This window comes from Ctenopharyngodon idella, chromosome 3 (genome assembly GCF_019924925.1).
Source record: "Ctenopharyngodon idella isolate HZGC_01 chromosome 3, HZGC01, whole genome shotgun sequence".
Lineage (NCBI taxonomy): Eukaryota > Metazoa > Chordata > Actinopteri > Cypriniformes > Xenocyprididae > Ctenopharyngodon > Ctenopharyngodon idella.
This window is the reverse complement of record NC_067222.1, coordinates 38,406,275-38,419,283: the sequence shown is the minus strand read 5'-3', so window position 1 is coordinate 38,419,283 and position 13,009 is coordinate 38,406,275. Positions and strand designations below refer to the sequence as shown.

Sequence of the window (13,009 nt, the reverse complement as noted above, 5' to 3'; positions counted from 1 at the left end):
ATTATGTTCAGATGATATGTAATGTTATATGGTTTCTTGGAAATGAGGATGAAAACATGATAACCTGCTCCACTGCTCTAACCACTTCATGTCTTTGCTTGCAATCCTTGCATGTAAGTTTGTTAAATGAGTGAATATGAGGACTAGGTTGCTTTACCTGTTTGTCTTGGTCCATTAACTTTTGATTATTTTCCCCAGACTGGCTCTTCTGGTTCTTTGCCTGAAATCAGATAACACATCCTTTCATGTGACCTGATGTTGTTAAGGCAACCAGGGGTGTTATTACGTAGGCAACGGCTACCTGCTCAGGAGAAGACGACCAAAAAAAGAAAAGAACAAAAAAAAAAAAAAAAAAAAAGTACGTCCTTCTGTGGTTTAAAGATGTGTGTTACAGTATACCATGACAGCATGCTTCGTTTTGATATTTTATGATGACCACAACGTTTATATGACCTCTGGGTGTCGTTCACACATTACTACAACATTTAATTTTATAGTTTACACCTCAGAACATGAACGATAAATGGACAGAATAAACAAGTTCATGTGGCGTTTCACAGTCAAAGTATTAATACCTGTGCACACAATGATACCACACCCTCAATCTCAAAGACTGACGTGAAATTTCGAGTACAACAACAACTGAATAATGACAACTAAAGACAAGTGATATTCATTTGACAACAAATCACTGAAAAACACAACAGAAAAGTGGTGAAATGAAAATGACCCAAGGGCAAATAAATCAAAGTGAAGCTTGCAGTATGTGTCATGCCTGCAGTCCTGCAGGAGATCCCTTTAGAAAGGGCTAGAGAAAACGGTCATGTGTACCTGATCCTCCCGTTCAAAACCCGGAGCTTTGGGATAGTTAGACGTCGGAGAGGAAACACTGGACGTGGTGGACTCTGAACATAAGCTACCATTAGTAAAGCATTTTGGCCTGCCGATGGGTCCAATTGGGGACAAAGAACTGTTGCTCCCTGAGCTTGGTGTTACAGTCGGACTATTAGAGCATGATACCTGAAGGAGAAAAGCACAAATGAGCTTAAAAAAAAAATGTGGGTTTGGAGCCAGCCAAATAGGTGATTTTTCGGTGCTGACTGGGTGGATGTAGATGTGAGAGGATTTAGCTCACAATAATAGAAAAACAGCTCAATCAAGTCTAATTTTTGGTGTAATGTGAATTAAGAAGCATTTGAGTAGAAAGCCCTGATTTGAATTTGAGGTATTCTCGCTTTCCAACACAGACTGCAATAAGTAGAAATGAATGCAAAGAAAACAAAATGAAACACTGCTGAAATGAAAGAAAACTGCTTCCTAAAGGACCTTTCTCTACCACAGATGTAAGACAGATGCAAGACAGGTGTGAGAAGGTGAATGCAAACATACGTTTCCTGTCTGGCCGTTGTTACTCGCGCTGCTGGTGATGGAATTCGTGTTGGCGCTCCACTCGTTGATTGGACACTCTGGATACTGCTGGGAGCCCAGCTTGGACTGAGAGCCCGACTGCATTGCTGAGAGCAACGTGCTCATGGTCTCCTCTGTGGAAGGAATTCCTTCAGACACACACACACACACAAATATTCTTTAAAGTCGTGAACTTAGAGCTGCACAATTAAAAAAAAAAAAAAAGAAGAAGAAAAAAAGTAATTTTTCTCTGATAAAATTGCAATTAAAAAAAAAAAAAAAAAAAAAAAAAAAAGGTCCAGGTTTGCTGTGCTTGTTTTTGTATGAGATTTGGCCAAAAATTTGTGATTACATATCAATATCACCATAAAATAATAATAATAATAATAATAATAATTACTACTAAATAAAAATATTACTATTGTAATATTTCCCTGTAAAATACAAAAAGAGTTTTTAAGAAAAATATAATAATAATAATAATTTTATTTTACATTACTGCAAAATTAAAATACTAATATTTACGGCTGTCTTAATTTCTTACATTTTCAAACAGTAAACCACCAAGGTTTTATTTTTGCGCAAAACCACAACAGTGTTTATCAGTGCTTATCATAACAAGTTTGGTTGGCACATTTTGCTTTCAAAACTGCATGTTATAAGTGATGCAAACCAAGCCGTCTGAGACAAAGAAAACACTGGATCATGAGCTGCTCGCTTGTAAATTATACTTTTAAGTACTGAGTAACATTAACTAACAACATGTACTTACTATAGGGTTAGAGGATAGGATTAGGTTTACTGTTAGTTGCATGTCATTATGCATAATTTACTACAGTAAGTACATGTAAAAAGGACACTGTTACCTAATTGTTTAATTAAATTACAGTCTTTGCAATTTGATAATCACACTGAGCCATTTCGATTTTATTTCAATTAATCTTGCAGCCATACCTGAACTACATGAAATCACTGCATTTCAGGTATTTAATAACTACAACACACAAACACAGTGAAATCAGTCATCCTTATAATCATGCTTACTTTCCACATGTGCAAAAGCACAGAATGGTCCCCTTGGACAGTATCCAGTTTGCCTCATGTCGTTGCATTTAGTAGATTTGTAAATCTTGAAACAGACATAGAAGTTGGTGAGATAAAGAAAATAACGTAAATCAAATAAATTCAAAGTCACTCATTCAAGTTCAACGTTGTGTGTGTGACAGTCTCACCTCTGGGTGGAACTGCTGTTCGGTGCGAGAGTGGCAGTACTGACAGCTGTCCCCACTCTCACACTTGGAGGGCTCGCCCCATTCATCACCGTGCTTTACACTCGGGCAGGGCGTCGACCTGCCAAGAGGGATTCAGTTTTATGTTGAATCCAACAGGAATTGAGTGTCATGTTAATTAAAAATAGTAATGCACAGAAATGAGTTTTTTCCCGAAACCAAAATGAAAAGATTTTTGAGGTTTGAGGTCAAATTCAAACGTTTTTTGAGGGTTTTTTTTTTTTTTTTTTAGGTAAAATTCAAAAGTTTACCCCAACTGAAAATAAACTAGCCGTAGTAAAGTTCTCCTCTTGATATTTCAGCCAAACAAATTTTACATATTGCTACTCCAGCATAATGTTTGGTCACAATAAAGTGTGTCCTGTTGTAGTTTATCCACATTGTGTGCATGAAATAGACACTGACACAGTCAAAACGAGTCATCAAAGCAGCTGATCTGGTCAATGATTCTGGCCCTCTGAAATTTTTGGCTGCCTATATATAAGTGGTGTAACAGTACATGTATTAAACTAAAGTGACCATTTTTCCTATTGTACTGAAAAAAACGTACCGAACCGTGACCCCAAAACCGGCGTACATACTGAACTGTGACTTCTGTGTATCGTTACATCATTACACCCCATATATATATATATATATATATATATATTCTTTAACAGTGTCACTTCCACTCACGGATGTGTTTTAGGTGACACATGTGTCATCTTTTTTTGTTTGGGAATATTTGCTTTGCAATTGAAGTGATTCTGCCTCACCTGTATTTGAACTTTCTGGGATTTCTTCTCCTATCTCTGCTGTTGTGATAGTGGGGACAGGCATAGCCCTGCCTGCATAGACGTGGAGGCTTGGTGCACTGCTCAGTTTTGTAGTTGGCCAAAACAAAATTGGTGTCTGTAAAAAAAGGGCAACAGAAACTGAATATGAGTGACCTGATTGAACACAGTGTCATTTTGTACCCACCACCACTGAAACCTTTAACCATTACCACTGATATCAGTTTCATTTTATTCCTGTTATACTGGGCTGGCATTGGTGTGAGAAGTTTTTGTGTCACCTTGCCAACGTGGGTCTTCATTTAGGGTCTTCTCAATCATGGCCTGGCTGGCCAGCACACCCGGCTGCAGGTCAGGAATTCCCTCCCCAGATCCCAACTGGCCATTCTGCAGAGCTTCCTGTGCCTGGATCTCTCTGTAAACATAATTATACAAGTCAGCCCACCCATTCAGAAGCACCACCAAAAAAAATCCCTCAAGATTGGTTTTGATGCAACAGCTATTTCCACATAGATGTTGCTAGGCAACTGCTGAGATGGCATATTTCTTGTTATTTAATCACTGGTAAGCCACATTTCCAGGCCAGAATCAAACGGTTTGCAGCTATGCTGTGCAGACTGCTCGGCAAAACAAGAGTAATTGATGTCATTAGTAAAACAACAAATAAGGTACATTTTTGCAAATTAGATTAAGCACTTTAATAAGTGCTCGCTTATGAATTGAATGCATATGCAAATACCTATGGAGGTGCTAATCAACTGAAAATTTGTGCAGCTTTTTGCAAATCAAAGCAATTGTCATAAAACAATGTCAAGCACAAACTGCTGTTACTTTGGGATTCACAGCTTTTACGTTAGATGGGGGTTGGGGATCCTGGCAGAAATCCCCCGCCTTTGAAAAACAGGAATTTAAGAGCCACAAGGCAAAGAACTTCCTTTTCCGACTGCTGTCCTTTAGTCTAAGGATTTCTTCTTCTCTAAAGGTTCTCCGTTCACACCAAGACGTATGTTTGGTGTGATAAACATTTGAATTCGAATGACCGGCTGTTACGAGCCTGTTCAGATGGACACAAACATTTGCATGTGAAAGATCTCTTTATCGTCGCACTGATTCACACAAGATTCACACTTTTGGTCACATGCACAGATCCACTAGCTATGTTTCCATTCAAAGTTGCAAATTTAACTTCTGCACAAAACTGAAATATCGCATTAAACATTGGCGATAAAAGCAGCAATTCCATCCCATCATGTGTTCAAGAGAACAAAATCGTCACTTCCTGGGAAACTGGAGCAAAATATCTGTAATAAAAATGAAAGTTGCGGCAATCGGAGAAGCCACTGAGCCTCTTTTTTCTTACATCATAAATGACTTGAGTCACAGTGTGCAGACAAACCGCAATAAACGATGTGATGTTATCTTTCGTTCGGATGCTGGTGTTTGTGAATGCAATCACGCAAGACGCTTCTGTGAGGGAATTAAACCAAATCATTCTGATGACAGACTTTGCAAAGCAGTTCGACATAGTGGTGTTCTAGAGGTGAAAAATGATATAAATACTGTTCGGTTTTTCGCACAAACCGATCGTTTTCGTGTCTTAGGACATCAATGTGTCATCACGAGCCGCAGGGTGTAATTTGGATTTGTCTGTGCATGTTTTTTTGACTCTTACAGATGGAGTTACCATTGCCATGCATTATACGACTGACAGACTGCAACGGTTGGAGTTAAAAATCATCATTTGTGTTCTACTGAAGAAACAAAGTCACCTACATCTTGGATGCCCTGGGGGTAAGCAGATAAACATCAAATTTTCATTTTTGGGAGAACTATCCCTTTAATGGATACATTTTTTTCTTAATTTAATGCAAATTTTTAGTTTTTATGCACATCTTGGTGTTTCCGTCCAGCTCTTTTTATGCGATGTATGCCAAAATGCACATAAAAATAGGTGGATGGAAACTACGACTCGGTTCATGAATAGACTATCTTGCTAAGCGACAGTGAAAATCAGAAGAAGAATCTGGATCCGGCTCTCTTTTCTCTGTACTCGTGTTTGGTGTTATTTGATAAACACCATAACAACTGCAAAAATCTTGAATGGCTGTTTGAAAACGTGTAAATACTGTTGGACTTCCTTTCATCTCTGTGATAAGAGGGTGTCAGAAACGGAAAGTTGCACATCGCTTTTGTGTACCAGAGTAACTGGGGTATTTTCTGATTTGCTGTAAGTGCCACCTACTATTAGAGTATGAATTTGCATTTACATTCAGCCCGTCATGCCAATTTTTACGCATGTGAAAATTATAATTAAAATTAATAAAATTAAAGGTGAAATAGGTGATTCTCTACAGAATCAGAATTTTGTTATACAGGTTGAAAGTCTCTTCATATCCTGATAGCAATCACCATGTTAAACGGTCTAAATGTATTTTTAATAAATATATATCGTCTGTGGGAGGCGAAGGACTATAAAATGTGCATACATTCTTTATATTCGATCCGAATGAAATGATACGATGTCCTCTACCTGCCTGTCAGTGTGTGTTTTTACATACCCTTGCATACCCTGTTCGCGCAGACATTGTATGTCATCAGTGCTTTTCAAGCTACGCAGTGTTTATACAGACAGACCTCAGTTCCTACTGAATCAAAACAATGAGCTTATGCTGCATTCACGCCATAACTACCGTAATTAAAAGATGGCAACCCGTGACGTTCTAACCGGAGCTATTCAGTCAGAATCGGGATTATGTGTTTCCATGTCAACAGTATCAATACCCAAATGAATCTGCAGCAGTCGGGTACAAGCTCTCTAAAGTTGTTTACGTTCATTATTTTTTGTAATTTTATGTGCTTTAAGACATGAGGTAGTTTAACGCTGTCTGTGTGTGTGCGCGTTCATGCGTTTTGGAGGAGGAGTGGCTTTGGACAGCAATTTTGCAGGGAGGGTGGGATAGTATGCTTTCAATGCTAGCAGGCTAATGTACTAAAAACATATTTAAATCAGTTCATGTGAGTACAGTGGTTCAATATTAATATTATAAAGCGACGAAAATATTTTTGGTGCTCCAAAAAAACAAAATAACGACTTATTTAGTGATGGCTGATTTCAAAACACTGCTTTAGGAAGCTTCGGAGCATAATGAATCTTTTGTGTCGAATCAGCGGTTCGGAGCGCCAAAGTCACGTGATTTCAGCAGTTTGGCAGTTTGACACACGATCCGAACCATGATTCAACACAAAAGATTCATAATGCTCCGAAGCTTCATGAAGCAGTGTTTTGAAATCGGCCATCACTATACAAGTCGTTATTTTGTTTTTTTGCCGCACCAAAAATATTCTCGACGCTTTATAATATTAATATTGAACCACTGTACTCACATGAACTGATTTAAATATGTTTTTAGTACATTAATGGATCTTGAGAGAGGAAATGTCATTGCTGGCTATGCAGGCCTCACTGAGCCATCGGATTTCAACAAAAATATCAAAATTTGCGTTCCGAAGATTAACGAAGGTCTTACGGGTGTGGAACGGCATGAGGGTGAGTAATAAATGACGTTATTTTCATTTTTGGGTGAACTAACCCTTTAATATGATCAAAACCAAATTGGAAAACATGAATTGCTTTGTCTGTAGAAAAATCCCTCACTTACACACAAGTCAAGGGACATGATCATACATATATGCACCTTTGCAAAAGACACAGAGAGGGGAAAAAACCTACCTGATATCATAAACCGGTGGCCGAAGGTCATGTGGTCCATGAGCGAAGGCGCAGTGGAGGCCATTCTTCACACAATGTCCACGAGCATCTGTCTCATGGATGCAGGTGCCGGTCTTGTAGTAGCGTAAATGGTACTTGCGCTCTGTGTCACCGGTGGTCCGGTGTAAATAAGGGCAACTGTGAGAAGAAAAGCACCGGCTCATCAGTATAAATGCTGAATGCATTCTGATACTTTAAACAATAGTAATACGTAATCTAAAAAGATAATAAAAGATAAAGAGATGTTGGATTTTGTTGTTACCATAAAACTATACGATTGCGTTGAAACTGCATTTACCTGCCATACAACTATTTCTAACATACCACAATGTGAGACAGAGTGAGATATGAACAGACAACAAAACTTTTTCATTGCTATGACAGAGTGGGAAGAATGTGTGGAAGCACGTGCGAGAAACTCCTTTTATTCCCAGCACTGCAACTGCAATCTACACTATAAATAGTACTAAATCTACTTCTATTTCCAGAGGCAAAATGAGTTTGATTAGAGTAAACGAAATACACTTGCTGTCGCTGTTAAAATATGTAATTAAATTACTGCTTTTTTTAATAAGGTTGTTTCTTGTTTCCACATGGGAACATATGCACAATGTTTTAAAATAATTACTGTAACTATATTTAATTATCAACAATTATAATTATATTGAAATTATTTTAAAATTCATCAACAAATATATTAGAACAGTTTTTTTTTTTGTCACTGAAATATATGTTAAATGTACCATGTAATATAAAAAGACATGAAGAGCAACAAGCAACACTGCCAAGCTCTTTCACAACTTTAAAACAGTCAAACACTTGTGAAATACTTCCCGGCTGGAAGTTGTTTTGCAAGATATGTTGGTATAAAGTGGATAAACATTACATTACATGGCATGACATGATGAAATATATGTGTATTCTTGGTGCTGTTCACGGATAACTGCACTTTTTAGTTTTAAAATGCATTAAACTTGACTGAAACATAAGTAATGGATATTGCTGAAACATGGCAACACAAAGCAAATGATCAGATTAGGAGAACCAGATGTGTATAAGAAATATGCATTTAATTTTTAAGACAGGATTTAAGGCACACGGAAAATGGGGCTGTGACAATCCAAACAGCAGCCCAGAGGAGAGCAGATTTATGCTGAAAATGCTACATACCCAATAATCTTCTCAAATATAGCAACTGCATCTTGTTCAGGTAGCAACAGTAACTATAGCAACAGCAATGATGTCACCATAGGACGGCTGCTACTGGATGAATGAATGTGTGATCTATGCCTACACTGAAACTATGTGACATACATTTTGATTCGGCAAATACACATGGAAAAAAAATCATTTTCGTAATTATTTAACCATTTACATTAGAGCTTCATTTGAGCAAGTCAGTCAGAGCACAAAGTGCATCAAAAGACAAAGAATAATAATAATAATCCAGTGACCTTCAGTTCAGGTGTAGGTAAATACAAAATAAAATAAAAAAAATTGTGGTTTGAATCAGATTTGAAAGATAGATTCTATCTGTAATTAAACCTAACATTATTTTACTAATGATTGTACACCCTTAATCATTATCATTCTATCATAACATGTTTTTATTGGTGTTACACAATATACGGGGCCAATATTAGAGATTTAATAAAATATTATGGTATATGGTATTGTTCAATATTTAATTGTGGATGCTTGTTTCTTTATATATTTTTTTTTAATTCTTCCGTTCTTTTTCTTTTATGTAGCTTTAAGGTACAACATTAGATTATGGCTAATATTTAAAGGGATAGTTCACCCAAAAATGAAATTACCCCATGATTTACTCACCCTCAAGCCATCCTAGGTGTATATGACTTTCTTCCTTCAGACGAACACAATTGGAGATATATTTAAGAGCATCCTGGCTCTTCTAAGCTTCATAATGGGAGTGAATGAGGGGCGAGATTTTTAAGCCCAAACAAATGCATCCATCCATCATAAAAGTAATCCGTACGACTCCAGTGGGTTAATAAAGGCCTTCTGAAGAGAAGCGATGGGTTTTTGTAAGAAAAATATCCATATTTAAAACTTTATAAACTAAAATAAAATAACTAGCTTTCAGCAGACGACCGTACACATACTGCGCAAGTCAACTTGCACAACAAGAGTAACCCACTGAAGCGATGTATGACGCAGGATGTAGGAGTATCGTAAGCTTTGACGCCTCTCGTGGTTTAAACAAATAGGGCTGTGCAACAAACTCAAGCTCCTCTTCTCTTATATTGAAATCCTCCAGCATTTCACTTTAAAAATTCTTGTTTTAGACTTCTAATTTGTTTTGCTCTCGTCTGAGCTTCCACGTTCGTCATTACGTCATGTGTCGGGTCAGAGGTTACTCTTCCGCCGCAAATCAATGCGTACAGTCGTCTGCCAGAAGCTAGTTATTATAGTTAATAAAGTTTTAAATATGGATATTTTTCTTACAAAAACCAATCGCTTCAGAAGGCCTTTATTAACCCTCTGGAGTCGTATGGATTACTTTTATGACGGATGGATGCATTTTTTTGGGCTTCAAAACATGCCTCCCATTCACTCCCATTATAAAGCTTAGAAGAGCCAGGATATTTTTAACATAACTCTTTGTCTGAAAGAATTAAATCATATACACCTAGGATGGCTTGAGGGTGAGTAAATCATGGGATCATTTTTCATTTTTGGGTGAACTATCCCTTTAAATATTAGCCATAATCTAATGTTGTACCTTAAAGCTATATATAAAAAAAAAGGCAAGGAAGAATATAAAAAAAATATGCAGAAACAAGCATCCACAATTAAATGTTGAACAATACCATATACCATAATATTTTATTAAATCTCTAATATTGGAAGATAACCTATATGGTCCCCATATATTGTGTAACACCAATAAAAACATGTTATGATAGAATGATTAAGGGTGTACAATCATTAGTAAAATAATGTTAGGTTTAATTACAGACAGAATCTATTGTATATACTATCAAAAGGTTGACAGAGATGTCTTACAGGATTCAATGACAATCTCACAGTGAGATTAGAAATACTACAGCATTCCCAAAATCAAAACAAAGTTGCCATGCCATTACAATACAAACTTAGAAAGCAATTAAGTATCCACATGTGACACCTGAGTAGCAGTAGTGACATGTGGACACTATAGTAATTATCTCATCATTTATATAGCCTTATATATATATATATATATATATATATATATATATATATATATATATATATGCTGTTTTTTTGTGTTTTAACTTATGTTAAAAAGAACATAATTAGGTTATTATTAGGTTAAGAACATAATTCACCACAAAGGATCAATAAACTTAGTGGTCAATGTTTTCATTTCATTTTCAAACAAATTAACTGAGAACAAAATATGAAACTGGTGTAAATTTAGACCTGATGGTAGTTTGAAAGTCGGAGTTTAAATATCCTCTGAACAACGACTATAACTTGCTTTGTACACACTTGAGTTTTTATGAAGAGAGGGAATCGTAAACACTGTAACAGCAATGGACCAGTCAAAAACAGAGTACGTGCACCGGAGAGCCAATCACAAACCAGAGAACAGGGGGCGTGTCTTTGGGTTCCCTAAGCTCAACACACAAGATAGCAAGAAACATATCAGCCTGCTGACCTTCATTTCCAAACTGAAGCTATACATTTCTGTTAACACACACTGGGAACTGAGAGAATCATCAGTCAAAAGTGGAAGTGAAACTCGAGATACATACACACATCGAATGAAAAAAACTGTACGGGAGAAAGCGATATATCTATTAGGCAATATCCGATATACACGGTGGAGTAAAACATTAACATAAAGTAAACACTATAGTGAATTTATAAGACAACGGTCTGCTCAACTTCATGTTTTATGAAGAAGGCGTGTGCTACACAAAACAATAAGACGATGAGTCAAAAACACTACAACATGCTCATGGTTAATGAAAACCCCCAGTGTCATTTACAATCGACAGATCTGATCCACAAAACATCAGTGACGCAGTTCATTACAAAAACTGAAACAAAAACACACGTTCGTTTCGAGCAACCCATGCACAGACAGTAACATCGTCTAAGCAAAATAAACATGACTACAACGCGCATAGGCGCGAAATTTTACTACTATCTGAAAAACGCTTTCTTAACTGAGATATATAAATAAAGAAAGTTACTTACTCGTCTCCATCGGGACATATTCCTGTAGTTTCATCATACTTCGTACAATACACATCTGGGCTGTAATTAAAAGTCCCGTCTCTTCTCCGTATAGGTCTCCGTCTTCGCTGGTTTAGAAAATGCCAGTGGAAACACGTAAAGGGTCTATGCTGTGTGCATTTGTGCTGCAAAAACAGTGGGCACTGCTCGGTCCTGAACTCCTTCAAATATCTAGGATTAAAACGGGAAAGGCACGGTCAAAAGCTTCATAAATCAACCACCTCCGCACCAAACACTACGCTTGATTGATATAAACAAATCAGTATGGAAACAGTAATGTCAAACTACGTTCAAAGTTTGGAGCTGTGGTGGCTGTTACACTGCGTAGTTTCTTATACGCTGCCATTCCACCACAAAACTAGCCCTAGATAAATATTTTACGTGATAAAACAGCTTTTTTTAGCAACTATAAACATATAATGTTCATTTTATGTGTTTATAAACAGCTAAATGGGAACGGAGTGTGTTTTATAGCGGTAAAAATCCACTGCATCAACTGTAGCAGCCACTGTGAGCCATTTATCAAGGCTCTCCACTACAACATTAGAAGCTTACGCCAAGTACTCCGCGATTAGCGTTCAGAGTTACGTACAATCTTCGACGTACGTTCCATTCAAACCAACGGTGCGTACGGAGGGAAAATAACGTAGAGTAAGAAACACGGGCCGAGGAAGGAGGCGGATGCAGCTAACAAACCAGCCTGCTAGCTACATCTAGCGAGCGTCTCGACTCGCTCGCTTCGCTGCTGTGCAGTATACATGTCTTCAAGCTTTTCTACACAAGCAGGCTTTCAGCAAATAAAGCGAAGAGCACTTTCTTAAGTTTCTAATTGCACACAGCGCGATTATACGCGTTAATACGGAAAACAATGCAATGTTTAGCGGAGATGAGATTGTTGATTTGATCAACATTGAGATTTGAGAGGCGCGTGCATTCGGAGGAATTTACAAAAGGAAAAGCACCATTTTAAAACGCACAGAGGGAAAGGAAACAGCACGCGTTACAAATGTAAATCCGACAGTCGGCTATCGAATAGTCATCACGTTCCGCGGAAACGTATTTTCGTCCATTTAATGTTTACTTTACTTACGTATAGTGGGTTGGTTTCTCGGTTTGAGGAGAAGCGCTCGCCGCCGTTTTCGAAACCGACGGCATTTTCAGTCAAAACAATAATAGCGCGTGCGCGGGGACCCTCTCGTCTACTCATGCTCTCGCGCGCCGCTGCAAGGCCAATATGAGCAACTGGCGGGACAAACAAATAGGAGACAATGACCATGCTGCATAGCAGCAGTGTCACAATAATGCAACGATTCCTCACACAAACCAAGTGTTTACGTATTGTTCGACAAAATGATTCAGAAATATGACAAAACGATAAAATATAATAAAACACATAGCCTAATGACATATTGCTACTTATTTATCTAGTAGGCAGTTATATTTCTTAATAAATTCTTAAAGAGTGATTCCAAGAGTGAAAAAAAAAAACGTAAATTGCTAAATGTGAGATCGGAATCGTC

At 37.4% G+C, this 13,009-nt stretch overlaps 1 protein-coding gene across 9 annotated transcripts in view; it reads right to left on the bottom strand.

Moving 5' to 3' along the window:
* unkl (unk like zinc finger) overlaps positions 1 to 13,009 on the bottom strand; it is a 24,131-nt gene extending 11,122 nt beyond the window's left edge. Inside the window, exons 1-10 of one of the 9 annotated variants that reach the window (XM_051886231.1) lie at positions 12,580 to 13,009; positions 11,451 to 11,660; positions 7,200 to 7,376; positions 3,751 to 3,884; positions 3,452 to 3,587; positions 2,640 to 2,757; positions 2,452 to 2,536; positions 1,390 to 1,556; positions 832 to 1,020; positions 158 to 220 (exon numbers count right to left, since the gene is read on the bottom strand). In XM_051886231.1, coding sequence (XP_051742191.1) covers positions 158 to 220; positions 832 to 1,020; positions 1,390 to 1,556; positions 2,452 to 2,536; positions 2,640 to 2,757; positions 3,452 to 3,587; positions 3,751 to 3,884; positions 7,200 to 7,376; positions 11,451 to 11,660; positions 12,580 to 12,644 — 1,344 coding nt within the window. In that variant the 5' untranslated portion in view covers positions 12,645 to 13,009. Of the gene's footprint in view, positions 1 to 157; positions 221 to 831; positions 1,021 to 1,389; positions 1,557 to 2,451; positions 2,537 to 2,639; positions 2,758 to 3,451; positions 3,588 to 3,750; positions 3,885 to 7,199; positions 7,377 to 9,071; positions 9,381 to 10,667; positions 10,733 to 11,450; positions 11,661 to 12,579 lie in introns of those variants that run through there. The other 8 variants (XM_051886230.1, XM_051886232.1, XM_051886233.1 and 5 more) reach the window with 8 other exon arrangements.